This window comes from Acinonyx jubatus, chromosome B3, assembly GCF_027475565.1.
Source record: "Acinonyx jubatus isolate Ajub_Pintada_27869175 chromosome B3, VMU_Ajub_asm_v1.0, whole genome shotgun sequence".
NCBI classification, from domain to species: Eukaryota; Metazoa; Chordata; class Mammalia; order Carnivora; family Felidae; genus Acinonyx; species Acinonyx jubatus.
The window spans coordinates 100,294,221-100,309,889 of record NC_069386.1 but is presented as its reverse complement, the minus strand read 5'-3'; the positions used below and the strand labels follow the sequence as shown (position 1 = coordinate 100,309,889).

The 15,669-nt window shown below is 34.9% G+C and overlaps 1 protein-coding gene across 4 annotated transcripts in view; it reads left to right on the top strand.

Annotated features, from left to right (window-relative positions):
* The window catches only part of WDHD1 (WD repeat and HMG-box DNA binding protein 1), a 65,509-nt gene that overhangs the window by 20,062 nt on the left and 29,778 nt on the right, over window positions 1-15,669 (top strand). For all 4 annotated transcript variants that reach the window (XR_008299413.1, XR_008299412.1, XM_015082542.3 and 1 more), the window contains 7 exons: window positions 314-406; window positions 1,190-1,296; window positions 1,650-1,791; window positions 7,318-7,528; window positions 10,078-10,265; window positions 12,096-12,280; window positions 14,565-14,806. Coding sequence is in view for 2 of the 4 variants with exons in the window: in XM_015082542.3 (XP_014938028.1) it covers window positions 314-406; window positions 1,190-1,296; window positions 1,650-1,791; window positions 7,318-7,528; window positions 10,078-10,265; window positions 12,096-12,280; window positions 14,565-14,806 (1,168 nt within the window). In the remaining 2 variants the exon portion in view is untranslated. The remainder of the gene's footprint in view (window positions 1-313; window positions 407-1,189; window positions 1,297-1,649; window positions 1,792-7,317; window positions 7,529-10,077; window positions 10,266-12,095; window positions 12,281-14,564; window positions 14,807-15,669) is intronic.

Sequence of the window (15,669 nt, the reverse complement as noted above, 5' to 3'; positions counted from 1 at the left end):
AGCATCCTGGATCTATTTCTTTCCTTTTAGCAAATGAGATGAATTTTTAGATCCAAAGGGCTTAGATTCCTGAAAAGCAGTATTAAAAATACATAACTATAAGTACTCTGGTTTTCAGTGCAAGCAAATAGAGTGATCATTCATTCTTTGCTTATCAAAATTTTAAGTAGTTTTCTGAGTTTTTAGTTGCCAATTAAAATACAAATTTGCTTTTATGTTTTCTAGGCTTATTTTGATGAACTTTTGCCTTTTTTTTCCCTCTCAAATTTAATTTATTGTAAATTTTGTTTAAATCATTTTTCTTTCCTAATAGTTACTGGCAGTTCCTGTGGAAAAATCTGTTAAGCTATTTAGAAGAGAAACTTGGAATAATCAGTTTGATCTTTCAGATAATTTCATCTCTCAGGTAAGTTTTATAAGTGACACTTTGAATTAGCTAACAGGAATATTTCAGGTATACTTGGACTAAATATAATCGCAGTTAAGTGTTGTTGGAAATGGAGAACAATGCCAGATTGTTGTTCATGTCTTTTGTCCCTCAACCTGTCTTCATTTAGCCAGTAACTGGACAGTAGATAGGTCTTTGCTAGGTCTTGTCTGAGCTTTCTCTTTGTGAAGTTGGTAAGAAAATTTCTTAATTTATAAGAAGTCAAATTTAACTCTAACATAGTATTAGAACATGTTATTTTCACATGATCAGTAATTAGCCTTTATTGTTAAATGAGTTTTATTGAGACTTATGATCATGGACTCTGGAATTTTAGAGCAGGAAAGGTTGTTGCTCTATATTCTCTCTCTCCTCTTACCCACACCCATTCAGCATGTAAGGAAACAAGAGGCCCAGTAGGTCAGCAGTGGCTTAGTACAGTTCACTTCACTTACTAGTTCTCTTCATCTTGGTGATGACTGCTAAGAGGATACCTTTTGTTATCTCTCTAGGATAATAACAGTTTTTAGCTTTTGCTTTTAAAATTGTGCCAGCATAATTTTCTCATGGTAAACAAAGTAATTACCGCTTAGTGATAGTTGAATTATTATTGAAAAAGAAAGTTGAATAAGCAAACTGTCTTGCCATTTGTGAATTGATTTAATTAGAAGTTACACAAAATATGGGTTATAAAAATTTGAATTTGGCAATAAGTGTTTATTTTCAAATTATGCAAATTGTTATTTATTGTTTTTCCTATAGGCCCTGAATATAGTAACCTGGTCTCCCTGTGGGCAATATTTAGCTGCAGGGAGTATTAATGGTTTAATTATAGTTTGGAATGTGGAAACCAAAGGTTGCATGGAAAGGTATGATTCAACTTATTTATTTGTTTGTTTGTTTATTTATTTTTAAAAGTAATCTGTACACCCAGTGTGGGGCTTGAACTCATGGCCCCAAGATCAAGAGTTGTATGCTTTACTGACTGAACCGCCAGACTGAACCAGCCAGGCACCCCTGTTTTGCTTTTTTTTTTCCTATTAGATTTTGGTTTGTTTTATTTTGAAACATTACAAATTTACAATTATTATTGTCAAAATACGAACATAGTTAATAGTTTGTTAGAAATCATTTAACGTTTTCTAACTAAAATTTTCCTAAAGAAATGTATAGTTTATATATTTTTTGGTAGCATTTTAAGAACTCACTTTTTAATTTTTAGGGTGAAACATGAAAAAGGTTATGCAATTTGTGGCCTGGCATGGCATCCTACTTCTGGTCGAATAGCTTATACTGATGCAGAAGGAAATCTAGGGCTCCTGGAAAATGTTTGTGAACCCAACGGAAAGACATCAAGTAGTAAGGTAATAAGTAATATGTGGTAGAATAGTTTTTTCAGTCTTTTGTGGTCATGTGTATTTGGAAAACATCACAAAAAACATTACTTTCTTGGAAAGTTATAATTCGTTATTATTATTAGAGGCTCATTAATGATTTATCATAAAGAAAACTGTTTAAACTTGTTTAACATAATATTTCCCAAATATATTTTACTGAGAAACTTTTTCCCCTCAATATAATGCCTACTAATATTCCTTGGCTTTGTAAGGAATACCTTTGTGAAGTACTATTTTAGTATCCTGATGTTCTGGGGATTGTTATTTAAGTAAATATAGATAAAATTAGAGTTAATAATTATAACTTAGTGTAGCCTATCAACCTTTTCAGCTCTGAATTCACTTTAATTCTTAGAGCTATCCTTATATCTCTTAATGCTTAGCCATCCAGCCTTACTAACTAAATTGCTTTAAATAGGCCATCTTGTTTTATACAAGTCCTTGGTTTTGTTCATTATTCCCCCTGCCTGGCAAATATACCCAGTCAAACTTAAGTCTTGGTTTAGAGTTCCAGTTAAAGATCGTGGACTTAATACATCCATTTATGTCTGCTCAGACAACCTGATATTTGGAACCCCCACTAAAATTACACTAAATAGTTCTTTTTAAATGCATAATCTGATAAAGTTAAAGAAGACAGTTGAAGTGGTGATAGTAACAAAATTTTGGAGGCTGAAAAACAGAAGCATGATTGGAAACTAAGTTTAGCTTCTCAAAAAGTCAAAAAATTGATTCCAAAGACTGCAGTTGGGGGAAAGCTGGGATGCAGTTCAGCTTGCCTGACTGAATCCTCAATGATTCAGAATTTGGTAGCACTAGTTACTTCTAGAAGTGAGGCTAAAAATAGGAAGGTTGGTTTAATGAACAAGTAGATGTCTCCAGTCTCAACATTGGTGTGCATAGCTAGGTAACTGCCTTCCTTCACCGCCATGTATATTCTGGCAGGATGCTGGAGATTAGATCTCTGGAAAAGGTAAAACAGAGAAGGTCTTTGGTCAGAACACTGGGTACAGTTGAACGGCACTGGGCAAAAGAGGAATACTGTACTGAAAAGGATTAAATGAAAGTGTATATGCTTGAATGTTAAAATTCTCAGCTTATTTTTCATCCTTGACTCCTAGAGCGTTGTCAGTCAGTCTTAGGTTTTTCAGGCAAGAGATTGGAAGAATCGTCTTTGGGGAATCTATCCAAGAAGAAAGACCTAAAGAGAGAGAAGATTTTTAACTCCAGGAAAAAAGTTGTAAAAGAAGGGAAAAGTGATCATTATACACCACATTTATAAAATGAGGATAGGAATAATGCCTACTACCTAGGATTTTATTGTGAGGATTATATCAGTTATGTATAGAATTAGAACAGTCTCTAGCACAGTTTATAAGTGTTGCTATTATCTTTATTCGACTAGGAATAGCATTTAAATGGTCATAATAAGCTAATTCCTGCATATTGATCCAACCAAAATGAGAATTTATCTATATTGGGAGGATATACATAAATATAAGAGAGTAGGGGTGGTTGAGAATTATAACAAATCTTCATCTTTCCTAATATAGGGAAGTTAATAGGATCGATTAAATAGATAATGATTAAAACTGAAACACTATTGTGTCATATGTCTAAATGTAGGAGTTTAGAAGCATTTGTTTTCTGTTCTCTTATTTCATTAAACATTAGTTTTCTAGAACACAATCTTATGTACTCAATCTAAAATATTTGTGATAAAGTTCCTTTTCAGTCTTTTTAAATTTTTTTTAATGTTTATTTTTTGAGAGAAAGGCAGACCGTGAGTGGGGGAGGAACAGAGAGGGAGACCCAGAATTTCAAGCAGGCTTCAGACTCTGAGCTGTCGGCACAGAGCCTGATGCGAAGCTTGAACTCAAGAACTGCGACATGACCCAAGCTGAAACCAGGAGTTGGTTGCTCAACCAACTGAGCCACCCAGGCACCCCAGTTCCTTTTGAATCTTAATGGTGCTATCATTAGAATTTTATACCATACTTGGGGTGCCTAGATGGCTCAGTCAGACTCTTGGTTTCAGCTCAGGTCGATCTCACAGTTTGTGAGACTGAGCCTCATATCAGGCTCTGTGCTGGCAGTGTGGAGCCTGCTTGGGATTTTCTCTCTCTCCCCCACCCCCCCTCTCTCTGCCCTTCCCCCACTCACACTCACTTGCTCTCTCAAAATTAAAAAAAAGGAAAAAAATAATTTTATACCACAAGTTTTCATTGTCTTAATTAACATTTGTACAGTTTTCATTCATGCTATAGGAGTCACTTGTGAGCTCTACAGTGTATCTGCTTACTATTCACTTTTTTTTTAATATGAAATTCATTGTCAAATTGGTTTCCATACAACACCCAGTGCTCATCCCAAAAGGTGCCCTCCTCAATGCCCATCACCCACTTTCTCCTGTCTCCCACCCCCCATCAACCCTCAGTTTATTCTCAGTTTTTTTTATTTTTTATTTAAAAAAATTTTTTTTAACGTTTTATTTATTTTTGAGACAGGGAGAGACAGAGCATGAACAGAGGAGGGTCAGAGAGAGGGAGACACAATCTGAAATAGGCTCCAGGCTCTGAGCTGTCAGCACAGAGCCCGACGCGGGGCTCAAACTCAATGGACCGCGAGATCATGACCTGAGCCGAAGTCAGCCGCTTAACCGATTGAGCCACCCAGGCGCTCCAGTTTATTCTCAGTTTTTAAGAGTCTCTTATGGTTTGCCTCCTTCCATCTCTGTAACTTTTTTTCCCCCCTTCCCCTCCGCCATGGTCTTCTGTTAAGTTTCTCAGGATCCACATAAGAGTGAAAACATGGTATCCGTCTTTCCCTGTAGGACTTATTTCACTTAGCATAACACTCTCCAGTTCCATCCACGTTGCTACAAAAGGCCACATTTCATTCTTTCTCATTGCCAAGTAGTATTCCATTGTGTATATAAACCACAACTTCTTTATCCATTCATCAGTTGATGGACATTTAGGCTCTTCCCATAATTTGGCTATTGTTGAAAGTGCTGCTATAAACATTGGGGTACAAGTGCCCCTCTGCATCAGCACTCCTGTATCCCTTGGGTAAATTCCTAGCAGTGCTATTGCTGGGTCATAGGGTAGATCTATTTTTAATTTTTTGAGGAATCTCCACACTTTTCCAGAGTGGCTGCACCAGTTTGCATTCCCACCAACAGTGCAAGAGGGTTCCTGTTTCATAAAATACCTAGGAGTAAACGTAACCAAAGATGTAAAAGATCTGTATGCTGAAAACTATAGAAAGCTTATGAAGGAAATTAAAGAAGATACAAAGAAATGGAAAAACATTCCGTGTTCGTGGATTGGAAGAATAAATATTGTTAAGATGTTAATACTACCCAAAGCAATCTGCACATTCAATGCAATCCCAATCAAAATTGCACCAGCATTCTCGAAGCTAGAACCAGCAATCCTAAAATTTGTAAGGAATCACAAAAGACCCCAAATAGCCAAAGTAATATTGAAGAAGAAAACCAAAGTGGGAGGCATCACAATCCCATACTTTAGTCTTTACTACAAAGCTGTAATCATCAAGACAGAATGCTATTGGCACAAAAACAGACACATCAACCGAGGGAATAGAATAGAGACTCCAGAATTGGACCCACAAATGTATGGCCAACTAATCTTTGACAAAGCAAGAAAGAATATCCAATGGAAAAAAGACAGTCTCTTTAACAAATGGTGCTGGGAGAACTGGACAGCAACATGCAGAAGAATGAAACTAGACCACTTTCTTACACCATTCACAAAAATAAACTCAAAATGGATGAAGGACCTGAATGTGAGACAGGAAACCATCAAAACCCTAGAGGAGAAAGCAGGAAAAAACCTCTCTGACCTCAGCCGCAGCAATTTCTTAATTGACACATCTCCAAAGGCAAGGGAATTAAAAGCAAAAATGAACTATTGGGACCTCATCAAGATAAAAAATCTTCTGCACTGCAAAGAAAACAATCAAGAAAACTAAGAGGCAGCCGACAGAATGGGAAAAGATACTTGCAAATGACATATTGGACGAAGGGCTAGTATCCAAAATCTATAAAGAGCTCATCAAACTCCACACCTGAAAAACAATCCAGTGAAGAAATAGGCAGAAGACATGAACAGACACTTCTCTAAAGAAGGCATCCAGATGGCCAACAGGTACATGAAAAGATGCTCAACGTCACTCCTCATCAGGGAAATACAAATCAAAACCACACTGAGATACCACCTCACGCTAGTCCGAGTGGCTAAAATGAACAAATCAGGAGACTATAGATGCTGGAGAGGATGTGGAGAAACTATTTGTTTTTCAAAGTGATCTTATGGGGCACCTGGCTGGCTTAGTCTAGTAGAGCATTGCAACTCCTGATGTCAGGGTCATGAGTTTGAGTCCCACATTGGATGTGGAGATTACCTAACAAATAAATAAATAAAGTGATCTAAAAAATCATTTACAGTGACATCTAGTGTTTGCAATGGTATGTTCATATTCCTAGGAATGAAGGATTAATGTTGAATTTCCTTGCCTCCTTTATTTTTTTATTGGTTCTATCCATTTACTTTTATAAGCATCAAAAAAAAAAACCCACAAAAAACTAGCTTTAACTGAGATAATTGAAAGCAAACATATCCTACCTAAGCAAAATAAAACAAAATAAATGTAAAATAAAAGTAAATGAATGGGGTGCCTGAGTGGCTCAGTCAGTAAGCGTCCAACTTCAGCTCAGGTCATGATCTCGCAGTTCGTGAGTTCGAGCCCTACATCGGGCTCTGTGCTGACAGCTCACAGTCTGGAGCCTGCTTCAGGTTCTGTGTCTCCCTCTCTCTCTGCTCCTCCCCCACTCACACTCTGTCTCTCTCTCAAAAATAAACATTAAAAAATTTTTTTAAAAATAAAATAAATGAATGACTAATGAGAGACTTTGTAGGAACTTATAGGTCACTTCTCTGGAGAATGACTTTTGAGGAGTAAAACCTTGCCTTGTATTTGGGTATATACAGTATTTTTTTTATATGTCTGTTGTACACTCCTGTCCCATCCATAAATACTATAAGGCATTTAAAATAAGGACTGGAGGGGGGGGGCGGTGCCTGGGTGGCTCAGTCTGTTAAGCGTCCGACTTCAGCTCAGGTCATGAACTTGCAGTTTGTGAGTTCAAGCTCCACATCGGACCCTGTGCTGACAGCTCAGAGCCTGGAGCCTGCTTCAGATTCTATGTCTCCCTCTCTCTTTGCCCCTCCCCTGCTCATGCTCTGTCTCTCTCACTCTCAAAAATGAATAAATGTTAAAAAAAAATTAAAATATGGACTAAGTCTCACAGAAATATAATTCTTATAAATACATTTATTAATTAATTCTTGTCAGGGAATTTACTTACTTGGTAGAATATATAGGTGCACATTACAGAATTGGCTTTTGAGTAATTGCATTTATTTAAATAGTTCACTAATCGTTGTAATTTGTGTTAATTTGTTCAAGGTCTCTAGCAGAGTAGAAAAAGATTACAGTGATCTTTTTGATGGAGATGATACAAATAATGCTGGTGATTTTCTAAATGACAATGCAGTGGAGACCCCTTCTTTTTCAAAACGAATTATAAATGATGAGGAAGAAGATGACGACCTCATGCTGGCTTCAGGTCGTCCTAGACAGCGAAGTCACATTCTAGAAGATGATGAAAACTCAGTTGGTATGTATTGACTTTGTGGATGTGATGATTCATCCTGTCAATTGATATTTTACAATTTTTTTATTAAAACTATTATTTGAAGTCATTATTAAGTTTGTAGAATGTAGCTAACGTAGTGGGTAGAGGGAAGTATGTAGTATTAAGTACTTATGTTAAAGAAGATTTCAAATCAATTATCTAAGCTTCTGCTTTAGCAAATTAGAAACAGAAGAAGAGATTAAACTCCAAACTAGCAGAAGGAAGGAAGTAAAAAACAGAATTCAATGATATTGACAACCAAAAGCTGTAAAGAAAGTCCGTGAAACCAAAAGCTAGTTCTTTGAAAAGATCAGTAACATTTTTAAACCTTTATCGTGACTGATCAGAAAGAAAGAGAAGGTATAAATGACTAATACAAGTAATGAAAAGGGGCTGTCACCATAGATTGTATAGATATGTACTGTCCAGTATGGTGGCCATTAAGCCATCTGTGGCTTTTGAGCACTTGAGATGTGGCTAGTTCAAAATGAGATGTGTTATAAGTATAGAATGCAACCAGACTTTGAAGACAGTATGAAAAAAAGAATGTAAAATATTTTAGTCATTTTTTAACATTGAATACATGTCAAAATTATAATACTTTAATACAGTATAATATTAAAATTAAACGTTTTTTTACAATTTAAAATATGGTTACTAAAAATTTTTAAATTATATATATAACTCCTATTTCTGTGAGATAGCACTGCTATTAATAACAAAATAATAACAATAGTATGACCAATTTTGTGCCCATAAATACAACAACTTAGATAAAATGGACAAATTCTTTGAAAGACATAAGCTACCAAGCTAACTCAAGAAGAAATAGGGGCACCTGGTTGGCTCAGTCCGTTATGTGTCCAACTTTGGCTCAGGTCATGTATGATCTCACAGTTCACGAGATCAGCCCATTGGGCTCTCCGCTATCAGCACAGAGCCCCCTTCAGATCCTCTGTCCCCCCTCCCCTCTGCTTCTCTCCCGTTTGCGTGCTCTCTTTCTCAAAGATAAACATTAAAAAAATTTTTTAATAAAAAGTAATATGAATAATAGTGTCTGTTAAGGAAATTGATGTTACAGTAAAAAAACCTTCAAATAAACTGCTAAAATAGCACATTTGACCATTGTCAAGTAAAATGCCAAATACATTTTATGGCGGTAAATTTTGCTACATTTAAATCATATAGGGTTTTATAGGACTGGAGTCCTTAAATATTTGGTCTCCAGAGTTTATTACATTCTTAAAAACTTTTGTGGACCCCAAAGAGAATTATTTATGGAATTTATATACTGTTATTTACCATGTTAGAAATTAAAACAAAATTTAAATATATTTATTTACTTTTTAAATTTTTATTTATTACGTATGTATGTATGTAAACATAACATTTCAAATGAAAAACTTAATAAGAAAAGTGGCATTATTTTACTCTTTTGAAAATTTATTCCATGTCTGGAATAGAAGATAACTGAATTCTTTCATGCTTCAGAATTCATTCTACTGACATACGTGTTGTTTTGCTTAATTGCTTAAAGTATGTGAAGAATATTCAGGCTCAACACAAACATGTAATTTGAAAAGGAAGTATTTCAATAACCTATTGAAATAATTGTGGATATCCTTTGCCACTGTACCAAAACTCAACAAGTGATCATTTCATAAAGATTATTTGCAGTGTGGAATCTGAAAACTCTCCAGTGAACTTTCCAACTATATTATATTAAGATCCATTGGTCTGACTTGAATGGATCTTTTAGTTTACCATGTTTGATTTTGAAATACATGCATTGGTAATTTAGAAAATACTGGTTCACTGAGGTTTGCAGGCCTTTGTAATACTGATACATTATCTAGGATTGTATTTGTTAGTATCATCACCAATCTTGTCAGAAGTTTTTAAATATTAGGAAGCAGTCAAGCTCATGGTGGCAGGTAAAAGTTTTCTGATTCTTGCTTGAAAACTCAAATTTTATCATTGGTAACAGATTGTGTCAGTTATTTTTCTTAAATGACCAGCCTACTTCGTTATTTTCAAGAAAATGTTGACCAAAATACCAAAGTCAGCATAATCATACTTTATCTGGCATTCTTTCAAGTAAAAATGGTGTTTCATGAGAAAATCAACAGTTCAGCTTACAACTCATTTGTACAAATGGTTTCTTTTTTTCTGAGGCAGACATCACACGTCTTCATGCACACTTCTCATTTTAGCACAGAGAACATTTTTTAAAATCTGTGCAAAGATTAGGGTTTAACAGAATTGATATTTTTACTGCAATTGAGTGGTGGTTAACAGTGAGTCGACTGCTAATACAGATGGGTGCCGCTGCTTGGATTTATGTCACAGCACCGACAGTTTTACCCTCTACTGTTTTTGCACCATTGCTGTTAACATTAACACAGTGGAGGAGGCAGATAGCATGTTAGTATTATTAAGTATGAATGGAAAATGTTATTTGGATTTTATAATGCTTTTTTTTTAGGTCATTGGTATTTATGATTCTCTAAGTATAATTCTTTGTTTTCTAGATGTTACAATGTTAAAAACTGGTTCTAATCTTCTCAAGGAGGAGGAGGAAGATGATCAGGCAGACAGCATTCATAATCTACCACTTGTAACATCCCAAAGGCCATTTTATGATGGGCCGATGCCAACTCCCCGGCAAAAGCCATTCCAGTCAGGTTCTACACCCGTGCATCTCACTCATAGATTCATGGTAAGCTTTGGATCTACACTTCACTTCAAAATAGTTTTATGTTATATATTATATTATATTATATTATATTATATTATATTATATTATATTATACTTTTACCTTTAAGAATTTTTTCTCAATATAGTTAATTCTGTTTGGTAAAAAATATTTTTAAAAACCTTGATTAACTGGCCTACAGCACTTTGGTACAGAATTTTGTGGTTTATTTTTTTATGGTTAATTCAGTTTTAATCTTATTTCAACCTTATTATGTTAAATAAAATTCTGCTTTGCAGAGTGACAAAATGAACATAAAGTTAATATGACTGTATATCTTGCAGTACCTCTTGGTTATACTTCCAAACTTTATTTCTCATATTAATTTTTATATAATAGTTTATACTGATTCCAAAACACTAGTGAGAAGATGTTTTTTAGAAGACAACTCTTAGTATGATATATTAGAAAGTGATAAGTGCTATGGAAAAAAAAACTCTCTGCCTCTTTTCCCCATCCACCCCACTGGAATGTAAACTCCGAAGGATAAGAGATGTTTCTGTTTTGTTTATTGATAGCACTTAGAACAAGGTATGGGGCGCCTGAGTGGGTCAGTCGGTTAAGCATCCAACTTTGGCTCAGGTCACATCTCACGGTTCTCTTTGTGGGTTCGAGCCCCATGTTGGGCTCTGTGCTGACAATGTGGAAGCCTGCTTGGGATTCTCTCTCTTTTCCTCTCTCTCTCTGCCCCTCTCCAGCTCGCACTTTCTCTCTCTCTCAAAAATAAATAAACTTAAAAAAAGAGCAAGGTATGGCACAGTAGGCATTAATAATATATTTCTAGGGGTGCCTGGGTGGCTCAGTTGGTTAAGCGTCCGCCTTCAGCTCAGGTCATGATCTTACAGTCTGTGAGTTTGAGCCCTGTGTTGGGCTCTGTGCTGACAGGTCAGAGCCTGGAGCCTGCTTCAGATTCTGTGTCTCCCTCTCTCTCTGCCCCTCCCCTGCTCATGCTCTGTCTCTCTCTGTCTCAAAAATTAAAAAAAATAAAAAATAAGAAATTAAAAAAATATATATTTCTAAAATGGACAAGTGAATATATTAGCTTTTTATTTTAAGCTTGAGAGTTAAAAAGTTTAATATTTTTATTTGTTGGTCATTTGAGGTTTTCCACCTCATGAGGACTTTGCCTGGTATCCACCTGGCATAAATTTGTAGGTAAATATTAAAGTTGATGTTTTATTTTAATAAGACTTTTTGTTGCTGTCAGTAATCATCATCAAGTAATAGGTCTTAATTTTTTATTGTCAATTGTTTTATGTATAGTTATTTGTGGTAGAGGAAAGGAAACACTAGGGCCTAGTGTGAACCTGTAGTGTACATAGATGGAAGATAAGTTTTCTAAATGGTATCAATTTATGTTGCTTTAAAATGTATATATTTATTCTTATAATTTAAGCCAGTTAGTTGGAACAGGAAAATATGCTGTCATTTATGTCTGTATTTATAAGTAAATACAGTTTTGAAATATTTCTTTTGGGGAATTTAATGGTTTGGTTGTACAAAATTGTATTTTTTTATGGCAGTAGTATAATTTTTAAAATATTAAATGGAATACTCCATTTGCTAATAAATAAGTATGTGCCTTCTTCTCATGAAAAGAGTAGATAATAATTGTAGTCCTGATGTCACTACTCTTACTTGAAACTATTTAAAGGTAGATAAGCTGTGGTTGTTCCCATAACTTAAATTTCGATACAGACTGAATTATAGTATTTGTTAATTTGTAGTTTAGTCTACTGATCCTAGGACCTTTTAATTTTTCTCAAGCTTGTATTTAACCTTAATGCTTGTAGGTGTGGAACTCTATTGGAATTATTCGCTGCTATAATGATGAACAAGACAATGCCATAGATGTGGAGTTCCATGATACCTCCATACACCATGCAACACATTTATCAAACACTTTGAATTACACAATAGCAGATCTTTCTCATGAAGCTATTTTGTTGGCATGTGAAAGCTCGGATGAACTAGCAAGGTAAATTCAAGATTATTAGGAAGAATTCGTCATTGCTGAGTTGTTAGATATAGAAGTGTTTCTTACATAAGACTTCAGAACATGTCTGTTTTTGCCTAATTGTCCCCTCACTTACATTCTCTAACTACAAATGAAGATATGACAGTTTGTAATTGCAAGAGAAATGGGGCTATTTTTTATATTGTTACTGTGTTTCATTAGTATTACAAGAATAAAACATATGAATTATAAACAAACATTCTTAAGCAGTACAGAATTTTTAGGAAGAAAAAGTCCCCCCAGAATTCTGTCAGACATAACCACTGTTAACAGTTTGATGTGTATCCTTCTAGATTTCTTTTTGTATAAATCCCTGTCCTTTTTAAATTTACTTTATTAGTATAATTTATGTACGATAAAATGCACCCATTTTAGGTGTACAATTTGATGAGTTTAACGAATGTGTATATATTCAGATAACCACTGTCCCAATCAAAAAAAGTTTTTCTTTTAAGATTTTATTTTTAAGGAATTCCCTATATCCAGTGTAGTGCTTGAACCCACAACCCAAGACCAAGTGTCATACGCTATATCAACTGAGACAGCCAGGCGTCCTTCAAAATTATTTTTTATCACCCAAAATGTTCTTGTATCCCTAGACAGTTAATCCAGTACTTTCCTTGGACAAGTTTTTTGTCACCTGGGTTTTTTGTCTGTTGGTTTTGGGTTTTTTTGTCACTATAATTAGAAACTTCGCTATTTTAGGGTTTTTTGTTTTTTTTTAATTTTTTTTTTTTTTTTTTACATTTATTCATTTCTGAGAGACAGAGAGAGACAGAGCACAAGCGGGGGAGGGGCAGAGAGAGAGGGAGACGCAGAATCCAAAGCAGGCTCCAGGCTCTGAGCTGTCAGCGCAGAGCCCGACGCGGGGCTCCAACTCACCAGCTGTGAGATCATGACCTGAGCCGAAGTCAGACGCCTAATGGACTGAGCCACCCAGGCACCCCTTGAAACTTCTTTAAAAAAAGAAGGGGGGAGAATGATATTTGGAAAAATAGACAAAAAAATTATGGTGGAGAAGCAGTAGAGGCTGAATCCTTTTTTTTTTTTTTAAAGAAGAAAAAACATTTTTACTTAACTTTCTGTTATTTCAGCCAGATTACCCTCTCCTGATCTCTCTTCTTCAGCAGATTGTAGTGCTTATACACTTGATCGTAGATTTTTACCGACTCTGAGGTGATTTGAAATTAAAATCTTTCTGATTGGATACATTAGCTTCTTGCTGCTCAAAGTGTAGTTCACAAATTAGGGGCATGGGTCACCTGGAAGCTTATTGAAAACAGAATTTCAGACCCCACCCCAGACTTTCTAAATCAGAATGTGCATTTTAATGAGATCCATGGGTGATTGAGTATGCATTAGAGTCTAACAAATACATTTTAATTGGTTTCCTAATTTATACATTGTTAAATCCACTCTATACTTCATTATTGAATTAAATCAGTTTACTAATAGAAACCACTATTGACTCCATGTCTCTGACTCAGAATCTTACATAAATAGAACATTTATTTCCATGTACAGTTTTTTTCCAGATATCTTTTTCTTTGTTTTCCTGGGTATATTATTTCACAGCTGAATACAATGTTACTTTTCATTTTAAAATTGAATTTAAAATTACTTTTCAGTAAATCAGTACTGCCTCTGGTTCTAAATACTGTAATATCTGCATTCCCAAGTTTAACCTTAATAACTTTCATGTGTGTGTGTGTGTATATATGTGTGTGTGTGTGTGTGTGTGTGTGTATGTATAAATATAAATAAATGTAAATAAGAAAGACTGGAAACATCAGATTGTTAGCAGTGGTTGGTGATCTAGCTGGTGGGATTATATGTGATTGTATTTCTTTTCTTCCTTTGTTTTCCTGTATTAAGTTTTTTTTACAGTGAAAGAACTAACATTTTGATATTTCTTCCCTTTTTAAAAATTTAGTTGTGACTTGTCTGTGTATTTGCAACCTAGGATCGATCATACTCTGCAGATTTTAGTCTGCCTGTTTTCATTTAACATTACGTTGTGAGCATTTTCCTGTATTTTTAAGTATTCTTCAGTAACATGACTGTTAATGGTTTTAATACATTCCATTTTAAGGATATTTCATAAATATTTCAAAGCTATTTTTGTACCATTTATGTTTAAAAGAAAAATTATTTGGTTTTTGTCACTGGGTATCATGATTAGCTTCATATATATAACACATCAAATAGGAATGTTTGATTGTTTCTGTCTTATTTTAATTTATAGCAAGCTTCACTGCCTGCACTTTAGTTCTTGGGACTCAAGCAAAGAGTGGATAGTAGACATGCCTCAGAATGAAGATATTGAAGCCATATGTCTTGGTCTGGGATGGGCAGCTGCTGCCACTAGTGCCTTGCTCCTTCGATTGTTCACTATTGGAGGTGTTCAAAAAGAGGTCTTCAGTCTTCCTGGGCCTGTAGTATCAATGGCAGGACATGGAGAACAGCTTTTCATTGTTTATCATAGAGGTAGATTTTTTTTCTAGTCTTTTATGATCTTGCCATGAGTTGAAGTAAAATGAAAATTACTTGAGCTTTCTTTGTCTTTCTCATACTTTGTTTTGGATTATATACATCCTTTTGCATTCATTTTAGCATTTGAATCTATGTAATCTATGAATGTACAGAATTTTGTTGTATTCACTAGTAGGAATGAAAATATTTTATTTATAGAAAAACTATATTCTAGAAAGAATTCCAAGGTAGAACTTGGTTAGTTACTTCCATGTCTATATCTCATCAGAATTTTCAGCATTTAAATACCTCAAAAAAAAATAAAGTAACTTCCAGTGTGCAAGACCAAGACAGTTTGAATATGACTAAAAAGTTGCTGCTTCCTTTTCCTCACCTTATACTGTGTCCTTAGTCCCCACCACTGTTTGAAGACTGATTTTTTTTCAACGTTATTGATATGGGGCAGCTGGTTGGTTCAGTAGGTAGAGCATGGGACCTTGGTCTCAGGGCCATGAGTTGAAGCCCCATGTTGGTTGGGTCCAGAGCTTACTTTAAAAAAAAAAAAAAAAAAAAAAAAGATTATCCGTAATCTTTTTATGCTTATTTTTTGGTAATTCCATCAGAAACGCTTTCTTTTCTTAAAAATTGTAATTCCAGTATAGTTAAAATAGTGTTTTATTAGTTTCAGGTGTACAATATAGTAATTCAGTAATTCCATACATCACCCAGTACTCATCGTGAGAAATGTACTTCTTAATCCCCATCACCTATTTTACCCATTCCCCACCCAACACTTTATTTTCTTGGATACTGTGACATCAGTCCTGATGTTTTTCTTACTGATAACTCCTTCAGCTCTTCCACTAGCTGCTCCTCCT